The sequence below is a fragment of the Ochotona princeps genome, chromosome 2 (assembly GCF_030435755.1).
Source record: "Ochotona princeps isolate mOchPri1 chromosome 2, mOchPri1.hap1, whole genome shotgun sequence".
NCBI lineage: Eukaryota > Metazoa > Chordata > Mammalia > Lagomorpha > Ochotonidae > Ochotona > Ochotona princeps.
In genome coordinates this window covers 10,834,844-10,847,431 of record NC_080833.1, presented here as the reverse complement: position 1 = coordinate 10,847,431, position 12,588 = coordinate 10,834,844, and the positions used below count along the sequence as shown (strand labels likewise).

At 59.9% G+C, this 12,588-nt stretch overlaps 1 protein-coding gene across 3 annotated transcripts in view; it reads right to left on the bottom strand.

Moving 5' to 3' along the window:
* The window catches only part of ARHGEF10L (Rho guanine nucleotide exchange factor 10 like), a 121,334-nt gene that overhangs the window by 42,555 nt on the left and 66,191 nt on the right, over positions 1-12,588 (bottom strand). For all 3 annotated transcript variants that reach the window (XM_058675883.1, XM_058675890.1, XM_058675892.1), the window contains 8 exons: positions 12,100-12,216; positions 11,325-11,417; positions 10,272-10,445; positions 7,690-7,835; positions 6,072-6,253; positions 3,459-3,574; positions 2,883-3,010; positions 1,280-1,380 (listed from right to left, as the gene is read on the bottom strand). In XM_058675883.1, the coding sequence (XP_058531866.1) occupies positions 1,280-1,380; positions 2,883-3,010; positions 3,459-3,574; positions 6,072-6,253; positions 7,690-7,835; positions 10,272-10,445; positions 11,325-11,417; positions 12,100-12,216 (1,057 nt within the window). The remainder of the gene's footprint in view (positions 1-1,279; positions 1,381-2,882; positions 3,011-3,458; positions 3,575-6,071; positions 6,254-7,689; positions 7,836-10,271; positions 10,446-11,324; positions 11,418-12,099; positions 12,217-12,588) is intronic.

Here is a 12,588-nt window from a genome sequence, read left to right as displayed (position 1 = left end):
CCTGGTCCCCGAGACCTGCAGCAGAAGTTCTAGTGACACCAGATCCTAAAAGGGACGCACTGGGTGGAGACCTCTGGTCTCAGCTCCCCAAGAGCCACAGCCTTGTCCCCATGCCTCCTTGCTCCACTCCTGTCCCTCCCACATCCTCCCCGCACAGCAACCAGAGTGACCACTGAAGCGGAAACTGGTGGTGACCTTGTCCTCACTGTGCTGCCCACCGCGCGTCCGCCGTCCGCCACAACTGCCACGTGTTCCACCCCGGCCTTCAGGAAACCTTGCACCCCAACCCACCCCCGCCGCCTTCTCACCCCTTCGTTCAGCAGCTCCAGCCACTCTGGTTTTCTCTTCCCACCGTGGGCCCTTTGCACCTGCCTGTGTCTCTGCCTGGTTTCATGGGGCACCTTCTCCAAGGCCATTCCCATAGACACCTCCCCAGGTTAAGCTCCTTAGGAACAGCGACCATCTTGGCTGTTGCCACTTCCCCCTTCCTGGATCCTAAATTTACAGGCTCACTAAATAGTGTGTGTGTGTGTGTGTGTGTGTGTGTGTGTGTGTGTTTAATCAAGGAAAGTCCTGACTAATTTCCAGAAATGCTTTTAAACTCTCCTGGGGTGGTGTGGGGAATGTACTTATCCATAAAGACATCACAACGGAGAATAAGGCAAGAAGCCAACCAGCCCTGACGGGCCAGCAGCTCAAAGCAGGAACAAGCAAGGCCATCGGGACGTGTGTGGTGGGCACACGGACCCTCAGCATCCCTTCCCGCTGTGTGACCTCAGGCCAGTCACTGCACCTGTCTAGCCCCTGAGGGCTCCCGCGGCTGCACAGTGTGAAAGGCGTGTGCAGACCCCTGAGAGTAGGGCTTGCCACACACGGAATCTCTGACTACTGTTATGGGGTACCCGGGAGAAGCAGTCAAAGGGTCTTTGGCTGAGAACCAGCTTGGTGGGACCCACGTCGCTTCCCAGGAGGTGTGGCCAGTGTGTTAGGATGCAAACCATCCTTGGCAAGCCAGCGGCAGCTTTCTCCTTGCCAGCTGCCCACTAGCACTATCACATCACCAGTCCATTGCCCTCTGCCCCACGGCCCTGGCAATCACTGGTTTATTTTCACGGCTGGGGAGGCCTGCACAGAGGAAGTGACTTACGCAAGGGGGCAACTCGGAACTCTGCCGTCACTCCCCGCCTCCACGCCCGTCCCCACCCAAACACACCCCGCCCCCAGTGCCCCAGACCCCTACCCCAAGGCACTCTCTCTCCGAAGCCATACTCATACTCACGGAGTCCAATCTTGGCCAGGTGCAGCCTGTTGACCCAGGAGATCTTGCTCAGTGGATTGGGGGTGATGAAGACCACCATGAAGCTGATGGGCCGGCCAGACCTGCAGCAACAGGGTGATGGGAGCCAGGGTGAGTGTCCGGCATGGGGGGCCCAGCTCCCCTAGCTGTCCCCCAGCTGTTCCCTGACAGTCCTCTGACAGTCCCCTGGCTCCCCTCCAGCTCCAACTTGGACCTATGTGCTCAGGGATACGGAGAGTGGTCTGCTCGGAGGCTCCACAGAGCACAGCCAGCGAAACTCAGGCTTCAGGAGAGTCCCCTCTGCCTACTGTGGTCTTGCTCTGTGCCCAGCGGGCAGGTCTGCAGGCTCTGACTCCCCTGGGGCCATCTTGTCACCAGCCTTGGCAGGTGCCTACATGTCCAACCCAAGCCTCCCGAATGAGAAGGGGGTCCCGCCCCAGCACCTGGCTCAAGGCAGCTGCCCAGTAAAAGTTCACTGAGTGGATTTGTGAGTGAATCAAGAAACAAATGAGGGACTGGCATGGTGGCATAGCGGATAAGGTCACCACCGGCAATGCCACTTCCCATCCAGCTCCATGCTAATGACCTGGAAAAAGCAACAGAGGATGGCCCAAGTGCTTGGGCCACCGCACCCAAGTGGGAGGCCAGGAGGAAGCTCCTGACTCTTGACTCGGCTCTGAGCACTGTGGCTATATGGGAAGCAAACCAGCAGATAAAACATCTGTCTCTCCCTTTCTCTCTCTTTCTCCCTCTCACCTTTCAAATAAATAAATAAATCCTTAAAAACAAGCAAAAGAAAAAGAGTGGGTCCAGCACAGGCGCAGGGCAGCCAGAGGTCGCTGCGGTCACCACGCTGTCCCCGCTCGTTGGCACAGGGGCCCTGGCAGTACTTTGGGGGCCTGTTCTCTGCCGTGGGTCATCCCAGCTCCCTGGGAAGTGGGCAGGGGAGCATCCCTGATCCTCGATTTGCACAGGGAGAAGGGGTACATGGTGGAGGGTGGGGGGACAGGGAGTGGAAGACATGGATGGCAGCCCCCACTACTAACACCCCCGCCAAGTCTCCAACACTGCTTTGAGCTCCTCTTCCTCACGACTGTCACCCTGGCAATGCTGGGTCCCCATTCTAGAGGCCAACACCTGGGCTGTGACCCCCCCCCCCAACACATACACACACTGCCCAGCTTATCAGAACCCAGCTCTACCCCTTATGAGGCCCTTGGGCCTGATGTGGAACTCTGAGCCTCAAATTTTTAATCTGTAAAATGGCCAGAATGGGGCCCAGCCCACAGGTACCTTCCTGGCCAAGAAGCAGGTGTGACCCCAAGGGCACAGGAGGAGGGGCCCCAGAGCCACACACAGGCCCATGTGGGGAAGAGAATGATTACACGGACGGAACTAAGCCACGGCCGTGTCAGGGCATCCTGGGACCGGCCCCACCAGGCAGTGAAGCAGTGCCTTATCCACTGGTACACTCACAATCTGTGTGCAGCACCTGCTATGTGCCAGCTGTGTGCACAGCCCCTCCCACACTGCTGGATGGGAAGGCCTCCCCGGCCCCACCCTGACCCCCAGCCCTGTCCCTCACTTGTCGGGCTTTCCCGGGAGCAGCAGCCGGAGGCGGCACTTGTTGGCCGAGTGGATCTCCTCCTCTTTCACCCTCATCAGCCTCTGCAGCGCCAGGCACCAGTCTTGAGCCACGGTCATGTTCAGGTTCTAGGATTGGGGAGGTCAGGAAGGTGGTCATCACCCCATGCTGGCTCCCCAGGGCCGCAGTAGATGTGCCAGCAGTCACAGTGGGTGGCCAGCGGGAGAGGAACCAACCAGAAGGGCATCCGAACCCCTCAACAGGATGGCTCACTTAGCCATGCACGGGGGAGCAGCGTCCCATGCCCAGACTTCCCAACCCCAGCTGCCAGCCCCCAGGGCAGCTGTCCTCTTAGGGTCTCCACTCCAGTCCAGGCCCAGCAGGGCAGCAAGTCAGAGGGGACTACTGTTCAGAGAGCACGACCATGCTCTGCAGTGGAGACCCGTCACCTGGCACTGGGGCAGGCCACAGTGGCCTGTATGAGCTCAGAGCCAGAGGCATATGGGGGCTTGCAGGAGGCAAGAGCGACGCCCTCCCTGACTGCCCATAGGAGCAGCTCGGGGCCCGGGCATGTACCTGATAGGTGCCGTGCAGCGTGCTGACGAGTAGCGTAATCTGCTCCACCACGGCCAGGTCCTTCTGCAGGTCCTGCAGCTCCTGGAAGAGGCGTGGGGGGCCGAGGTACACCTTGTCTGGGCAGAGGAGAGACCCAGCTCAGTCTCGGGGGACAGAGTAGGCACACCCCAGGGACCAAATAAACACTCGTGGCAAAGTGCATGTGTCCTGGAGGGAAACATCTCAGGGTTCTTGCCCTGGTTGAGTCTGGGAGACCTACGCATCCTCAGGCACCGCCTTACGGCCTGTGTTAGGGGTCGAAGAAGACTGTAAAACTGAGTCCCAGCTGCACCAGGAAGAGGAACACGTGCAAAGGCACTGTGGCTCAAGAAAGCCTACAACCAGCAAGGTGCTCAGAGACACACCAAGGGCCTACTTGGCCCCAGGTTCTATGCTTGGCGTTAGAGAGGCAGCGGCCACAAAGTAGGCAGGGGCCCTACTCTCCTGAGACAGTGACCTGAACAGAGTGGGAGGAAGCAGATGGCAGAAGGCACTGGCAAGAAGGTTCCAAGGTGGAGAGACATTGGTAGGATGGAGGATAAGGGGCTGGTGCAAGAGGGACCTGGGACCCGGCACACCAAGCCAGGAAGCTGGGCTGTGTTCCCTGAGCTGTGGTTCCCCAGAGGTCTTAGGGGAGCCCGGGAAAGCAGAGGGGAGGCCTCCCTGGGGTCTCTGTTGAGATGAGCAGCTCAAACACGCATGCACGCCCTGAGTCACTTTATTGTCGTGACTATAAAGCCACCTCCTACCGCACGCTGCCAGTGGTGGCCAGTGAATGCGCAAGGAGCAAGGCGGGCTTGGGGTGTGAATGTGGCCCTCACAGCCCTCCAGGGTGACTCACATGTAGGAGCGGCTGGTAAAGGCACCCCTCCCGTGGGGGACCCCAGGGCCCCAGCACCCAGGGAGAAGGCGTACCACCAGGGAGCACCAGTGAGCAATTGGACTCCAGCTGAATGTCACCAACCATCATGTTAAACTAACGCTGTTCATCTGAATTTCCTGGTTTTACAGCCTGCTTTTTATAGAGTTGTGATTCTGTGCTGCCTTTACGGTTGTTCAAAGGCCGTAGGCATAAGGCATTGAGGACAGCGGGCTGTGTGTCCGTACAAATGATACAGTGATGACAAAAGCACTTCCGGGCCACCTGCGGTGGAATCTCCCTCCCGCCCCTTCAATGGGCGTCTGGCAGGGGCTAGCACTGAGGCACAGCGGGCTGAGCTGCCACCTGCGGTGCCGATACCCCATACTGGAGGGCGAGTGTGAGTCCCAGTTGCTCTCCTTCCGATTCACCCCCCAAAGCAGGAGAGTATGGCCCAGGTAATTGGATCTCTGCCACCCATATGTGAGACAGAGATGGATTTCTGGGCTCCTGGCTTCAGCCTGACCCCAGCTCCTGCAACCACTTGGGGAACAAACTAGAAGACAGAAGTGCTCTCTCTCTGTCTTCCAAATTAATAAAGAATTTTAAAAGAACATTTAAATTAAGGGGGGCTAGCAGGAGTGACTCCACTTTTGGGGATGCAGCTTTACAGAGGAGGGGGTCCCAGGGCAATGGGCTCAGCTTAGGGCTGCTGGTGCCTCCCGCAGAAGCCAGCGGGCACTGCGGCCTCTGCATCTCCCTGCCTCGCTGGCCAGAGGACAGAGTCGGCACCTGGAAGTGGGCACAGCTGCCCTGGCCCAGTCCCCATGGACGAGGACAGGTGGTGCAATCGCTGCCTTGGAATTGTCAGAGCTGTGGGCTGCCCATGCAACAACTCCCGGGTCAAGAGGTGGATAGGGCAACACGGGGAAGGGGAAGTGAAACCCGAGGGCCTTCCCTAATGGCAGGTGCTCCTGGGCACAGGGGCACTTTGTGCCAGCTCTGCAATTCAGCACGCTTCCTGCACGGATGGGACGTGCGTGAGCGTCTGCCCCGCCCCAGGCTCTAGGCAGCACCACAGCAGAGCAGGATTGGCACGAGAAGGAAGTGCCGAAGAAGTATGGGCTATGGGGAGGCCATGGAGGAAGAGCACATGGCTCAGGCAGGAGCCCAGGGAAGCCGGCACGGCCGGAACTGATGGAGGTGGGAGGCGCGCTGGGTGATCTTGATCCTGAAAGGCCTGGGGAACAGCTGGGGTGGCAGGCGACACCCAGCTCCAGACCTGGGTCGGGCAGCATGGTGGGGAAACAGCCAAGAAGGGACCACGAGAGACACAGAGGACAAGGCCACCCTGACTTAACCACTGTTCCCCTCACTGCCCCACAAACTCAGTGAGAACTGGGCAACAGGGCCCAGGCGGCAGAGCAACCTGATGTCCCCTCTGGGTGTGTGGGGGGCAGGCTAGGCGTCACCTGGGCCCCCGACTATACAGGGAGAGACAGAGAAAAGACACCTCTCTGAGGTCCCATAAGGAAGTGGACAGTGGCTAGGCAGGAGCTGGAGGCCATGCGTGTGTCTGCAGGAAGGCATCCCGGGACCAACCTTGCACAAACCTTGTACCAACCTTGTGTGGCCCAGGTGAGACTAACAGGTGCATGGGCACACACACTTGAGACCACCACCCAAGGGGCATGGGGGGTGTGGCGGGCACTCACTCTGGGTCTGCCCCGCGGCAGAGGCCTTCTTGGCGCCGGCATGCTGGATGAGGACATTGTCCTTGTCATAGGCGCTGCCCTCCTGGCCCACCTCCACCACCTGCACCTGTGGCAGCGCCGTGTTCCACTTCACCACGTACTTGGGCCCCAGTGGCACCAGGCTGCTGATCTCCAGCTGGCCCCTGCATGGACAGAGAGGAGGACGTGTCTTGCCAAGCCCACTGCTGTCACATCCCCTTCGGGCCAGCCCAGGGCGCATGCTCTGCATGGCACGCCACGCCACACACCAGCTCAGCCAGGCTGACCTGCACAGCCTAAGCACGAGACCTCAGGCCCACACCAAGCCGAGTGGAGCAGAGCGGCAGCCCTCACTGCGGCAGAAGCACCCTCATGCCCAGGCCCAGCACCAGAACCAGGATTGCGCAGCCCACACTCAACAACCACCTACCTGTGATGGGCAGGCCTGAAGGAAAGACAGAAGACAAGGTTGTCACTGTGACAGAGCCATGACCTCTGGGGACCCCTGGGCAGGGCATCGGGGGTGAAGGAGGGGCAGGGAGCGCCTCCCTGGGTTGGGCCTGCGTCATCCCTGATGTCACAGCCCCGTTGCCAGGCAGCTTGTGGGGGACCCAGGCAAGGAGACTGAGGCTCAGCTGGGCTGTGTGGCTCAGCCCCTATCAGCCACACTGAGCTCCCCCGAACAGGACTACTAGCATCCCACTCTAGCCTCTGAGCCCCGGGAGGCTCACAGGGCCTCCTCCACACCCACAGCACCTGCACGGGGGCCCTGGACACAGATGACGCTTAAGAACAATAGGGCCTTGGGTTTGTGTTGTGGCGCATCAGGTTAAGCTTGCCATGCCAGCATCCCACGGGAGCGCAGGTTCAAGCCCCTGCTGCTCCACTTCTGACTTAGCTGGGACTAACTCCTCTGGCTGTGGTGTGCGGGAGTGGAGGGTCTGCTGTGGACCTGGCTGCACAGGTCACAGCGAGGGAGAGGACCAGAGATCCCTGATACCCTACAGGGGACACTGAGGGGCTGCAGCTGTGGAGGCCTGACTCCTGGCCTGTGTGGTCCCTGGTGTGTGAATCCTAAGATTCAATACCCACATTTCCCTGAGGAGTTCAGTGCCTCAGCTCCTGGGCCACCCTTGGGGCAGGGCAGGCTGGAGTCCAGAGAGTGGGTCTCCCAGCTCTGGGGCTCCCCATTCTCCCAGGTGCAGCCTGGCATCTAGGCTCTGGAACTAGGACAGCATGTTGGGCAGACCTAAGAGTGCCTCCAGGGGACGGGGGGTGGGGGTGGGCAGGAAAAGGGCCAAGTAACAGAGCAGGGGTCTGGGTGGACCCAAGCAGAAATCCTTGTATTTCAAAGTGGTCAAGGCCCAAGAGGCTGCTGGGTCCCTCTTCAATGCCCAGCCACAGCTGGGGACTGCCCGGAAACATCTGCACAGTGCTGGGGACAGTGCCAGAGCAGGTAGAGGAGGGTGGAGGGAAAGGCAAAACATGGGAGACCTAAGCAGGGCTCGTGTGGAGCCCCAGCATGGAGAGGCCGGCCATGAGATGGGGGTACACCTGGACAGCGTCTGCCCACAGCCCCCACCCCCGCAGGTGTGCTCACTTGAAGTTGATGTTGGCACAGACCAGCATATCGTTGAGCAGGAAGACCCTTCGCTCCTTGGACTTGATGAGCTGCCCGCGGTCCCCGTACACCGTCTCCGTCAGCGTCTCGCACAGCAGCAGCTGCCGCTGGCCTGAGGTCAGCAGCTGGGGAGGAAGAGGAACAGGTCAACCACGCAGCCCAGGTGGCCCCACACACACACACACTGCCGTGCCCCGGGCCTTGACCAACCTGCCCGTGCAGGAGCCCAACCCAGCAACCAGCACTCCCTTCTCGGGTGAGCCAGCCACACCGGCTCCTCTTCACAAGGGTCCTGCACTGAACGGCCATGAGCACAGGCTCCCCAACCCTTGCCACTTGACCTTGTCCGTGACACCTGCGTGAGGCTCAGCATCTGCAGGCGTGGCAGGGAGTCAACCACAACCGCTCAGATCCCACAAGGTCTCCCCTGGGGTGCAGGTCCAGCTACTGCATCCACAGAGCCCAGTGCAACATGAAAACACGGGCCCCTGATCCCATGTTGGTGTGGAGGTCAGGAGCTTAGGGCCGCAGGTGACACTACCACGTGTGACCCAGCATCTCACAGGGGATTGAGTTCCAGTGCCAACTTCTCTGTGTCCGGCTCCCTGCACCCATGTGGGAGACCACTATGGAGTTCCTGGCTCCCAGTTTCAGCCCAGCCCAGTCCTGGCTGTTGAAGCTATCTGGGAGAGTGAACCACCAGATGGAAGATCTCTCTCTCCTCTCTCTCTCTCTCTTCTTTGTCATTCTGCCTTTCAAATAAACAAATAGATTTTTAAAAAAAACTATATGAATTTCAAGATGGCACCAGCAGAGCGTTAGGCCGGGTGCAAGGCTCCTCCCAAGGGCAAGCCTGTGATGACACAGCTTGCGGGCCCTGGGTGTGGTGACTCCACGGCCACCCGCAAGCCTGCTGCAGCCATCCCTACGGCCTTCCCCTGGGGGTGGGGCGCGGCCTCTGCCAGGCCATTCTCCAGGAAGTGATCCCTGACGTGCAGAGCAACCCTGCCCCTCTCCCCACCCCCACGGCCTCAGGACTGGCTCAGATCAGACCCACTGGTCAGTCCCGCCTCAGCCCACCCAAGGGATCCCCAGGAAATCTCTGTTTTCCTACCCGGGAGCGCAGACTGTCCAATAAAACCTGTTCCCATGATCATGACTCTGACAAGGTCCGTTAGGCTCCCCTTCTGTTCCCATCTTGCTGGAAAAGATCAGGTCACTCCAGAGTACCCCCCCAAAATCCTGTTGTTCACCAAAGCTCTGTGCCCCTTCAAGTGATCACCCACGAGTCCATGTGGCACCCAGAGCCCAGTGTATGCCAGTCCCTGCAAGGGCACCTGACATGGCCCAGCACAAATCATACAATCAGCTCAGTAGCCCACTGCCCACCCCCAAGATGACGAAAGCAAGACGCAGGGGTAAAGCCAGGAGCTACTGGTTGAACACCAGGGCAGGCCCCTGCACCATGGCAACCTTTCTGACTCCTGGGAGCAATCGGGGTCTCTCTGGGGTCCCCCATGGGAGCATGACAGGAGTACTCGGCCTCCAAGGACAGCAGGGACACCGCGGGCAGGTGGGCCACAGTGCTAAGACCCAGGCCTGGGAGGAGGGAGGCCCCTGGGCTGCTGGCAGCCACTCCCTGCCCCAAGACAGTGTCAAGAAGGAAAGGAAAATGCCGACGTGGCACAAAATCCCCGCGGAGACTCCTGAGTCGGCGGTTTTAAAAGAGCCGGCCTGGTTCCCTCTCGGCCACACCCAGTTTCGTTTCTGCTTCTTCCCGGGTGATGGCAAGAGGGAACTGGCTGAACGGGTCTTGATGTGGGCCAAGAGGCCCAGGGAGGACCCTGGAGGGGCAGGTATGGCTGGCGGCCACCACTGAACACTTCCTATCACATGTGGCCAGCTCAACCCATACTAGATCAGATGGGGAAACTGAGGCTTGGGGCATCCTGTCTCTCACTGGACATCCAAAGGGTCCACTTGACCTCCAGCCAGTGGGGCCAGCACATACGTGTGCCCAGGTCACCATGAGAACATGGTGGAAGAGAAAGCAGCAGCTCTTCCTGCTGCACCTGCACAGGTGCGCAAGCCGAGGGAAAGAGATGCCTTGGTCACAGAAAAGAGCTGAAGCTGGAGACAGAGGAGGAGCTACCCAAGAGCTAGGGCTGGTGTGGTGGTCATGGCTTGCCTGGAGCCTCTTCCTCCAGACACAGCCTCCCAAAACCTAGGCTATGTGGACAGGCAGGTAGAGCTGTGGGGGATGACCCCTGCCCCCATGCCCACTGAGTGACCCTGGACTGGGGCCTCCCTACTGGAAAACACTCCACCCCAGCTGGTCTTTTCTTCCCTGTTTTATCCCCCTGGGGCAGCAGGTCCCCTCAGCAGGAAGCAGCAGGAGTAGCAATGAACATGGTGGGGTCCGGGAGAGAGAATCCTTACAGCTCCAAGTGAGGTCTGAGAGCTTGGCAAAGACAGCCGGGCCTGGCATCCCTCAGAGTGCTGCCACCTAGTGGGCGGCCAGGAGCCACAGGTGGGGCACCTGCCCCAACCCCCGAGCTCACCTTGTTGAGGCTGCTACGGTCGCTCACGCTCTTTGTCAGCTGCTGGATCTCAGCCACCTGGTCGGCCAGCCGCTTCTGCTCATTCAGCTTCTCGGCCAGGGTTTCCAGCTCTGTGAGGGCCAGCTGCAGCGAGAGCCTGTCAGGGTGGCCCCTGGGGGTGTTCTTCAGCATGTCCTGCGAAGGCCAGGCAGAGGCATGGCTGAGGACACCCCATGCCCAGGGCACAAAGCGTCAGGATGATGAGCGGTTCAGTTTGCAGCGGGGACAGAGGAAATCGTACAGAGGAAGGCTCAAGCATCCGCTGAGTGAGACACCGACATCCCATATGGGAGTCCAGGCTGGTGCACCTGGGAAAGCAGGCGAGCGTGGCCCGAGGGTTTGGCCCCTTCACCCACATGGAAAAGCCAGATGGAGTTCTGGGCTCCTGGCCTAGCTCCAGCTGTTGCAGCCATTTGGGGAGTAAACCAGCAGGTGAAAGATCTACTTTCTCTGTCTCTCTCTACCTCCACCTTCCAAATAAATTTTTTAAAATGGCTATGAGGGTAACATATAAACAAATATGCTGATCGATACTAACTGGTCAATGGCTTCCATCAGAACCCATCCATCGCCTGGACGTCTGAGGATGGAGAGAGCATCACCACTGGGACCCCAGCCTGGCGTCTACGCCCTCAGCTTCCAGGGGACAGGGGCCCTGACTGAGGAGGACACTCAGTGCCCTGGGCTTCCGGAGCCTGTCCTGCAGCTGAGGCCTGAATGAGCCTGGCTCAGTACAGTCCCCAGGCCCCTCCCCGCTGCCTGCAGCCCACAGGTCCTGGACCCTGAGCCTTCACTCCTTTCCCAGGCCTGGATTCAGGGCACCGGATGCAGTAGGCACAAAGTATACCACAGGGTATGATCAGTTTCACCAGGGGTACACAGAAGAGGTCAGAGCCCCAGGACAGGTGGCGAGGGGCGGGGAGAGGGGGTTGTGGGTCAGAGATGAAAGCAGCCGCCCCCACTCCACCAGGCCTGCACTCCATGGGTGAGGATGGCTGGCATCATGGATGGTACCTGCAGCAGGAGGATGAACTGTGGAAACCTCTGGATGGGCTTCACCATGAGCCCATAGAGGGTGACACGGTCCGGGCTGCACACCTGCCGCCGCTGTTGGAGACAAAGCTCACATCACTCGCTGACCATCTGTACTGAGCGACCGACACGCCAGGGTACACAAAGTCCTGGTCCTAATCAGTCCCAGGCAGGAAAGCCCAGGCCAGTCCCCCCAGTCCACAGCCAAGGATACCTTCCACCCCAACCCTCAGGACGCCCAGCCTGGCCCCACCCTCACGCTCTTGACCTCTGACCTGTGTCCTGCTCTCCCAGCCTCTCTCTGCCTCTATTGGTTTCAATCCCCAACCTCCCACCCTGGCTCCCTGCCAGGACCATGTCAGCTCGCAGCTCCTTGAGAAAGCCCCTCCCAATCCCATGTCCTCCAACTGGAGCTCATTGCACAACTTTTGAGTGACAGGGGCTCCCCACAGTTGGGGGCTCTGCCTGACTTCCTGGGCCAGGCCCACACATCAGCCCCTGACCCCCAGGCTTGACCACGGCAGATCCCCCTGCACACACAGGTGCCAGAGCCAAGAACTCCCCTCATACCCCAGGAGGCTCTAGGATCCCAGCTCCTACCTAAGACACGACCCCATCCCCACCTTCTCCCAGGGGGTGAGGTGTTCCAGCACAGGCTGCGACAGGCTCTGCCAAGCATCCCCAGCCCCCGCTCGAGGCGAGGCTCCCCATAGCCAGTACGCAGGTGACGGGTGGCCCTGGGCTGTCCCACACGCACCTTGAGGAACTCGAGAAAGGCAGGCTTGGTGAGACAGGCCTTCTTGATGATGGACATGGCATTGGTGAAGTTGTTCACGTAGTCACTGTACACATCCAGCACCATGGACTTGGAGAACTGAAACGAGGCAGGTGCGGGCCAAGCGGAGAGACTGAGTGGCCCCACACCCACTCATGTGTGCCACCTGTGGGTCTTTCAGGAGAAGGACCTCATCACCTGGATTCAGGTGAGGTGACCAGCTCAGGGAGGCAGAGACCCAGGAAGTCTCTGCCTGCCCATGTTGGCTTCCCAGGCAGCAGCTGGAGTGGAGCCCCAGGGTGGCAGGGGAGGGCCGGGACGTGCCTTTCTGCTGTATTCATTTCCTCTCCATGGCCAGGACCCAAAATGTCCCTGGCCGAGGTGGCGCTCTGGGGGCCACAGACTTGGCATGCCCTCTTATTCCACACATGGTACCCCCAAGCCCTGCCCGAGGCAGAGCAATGGGGCTGG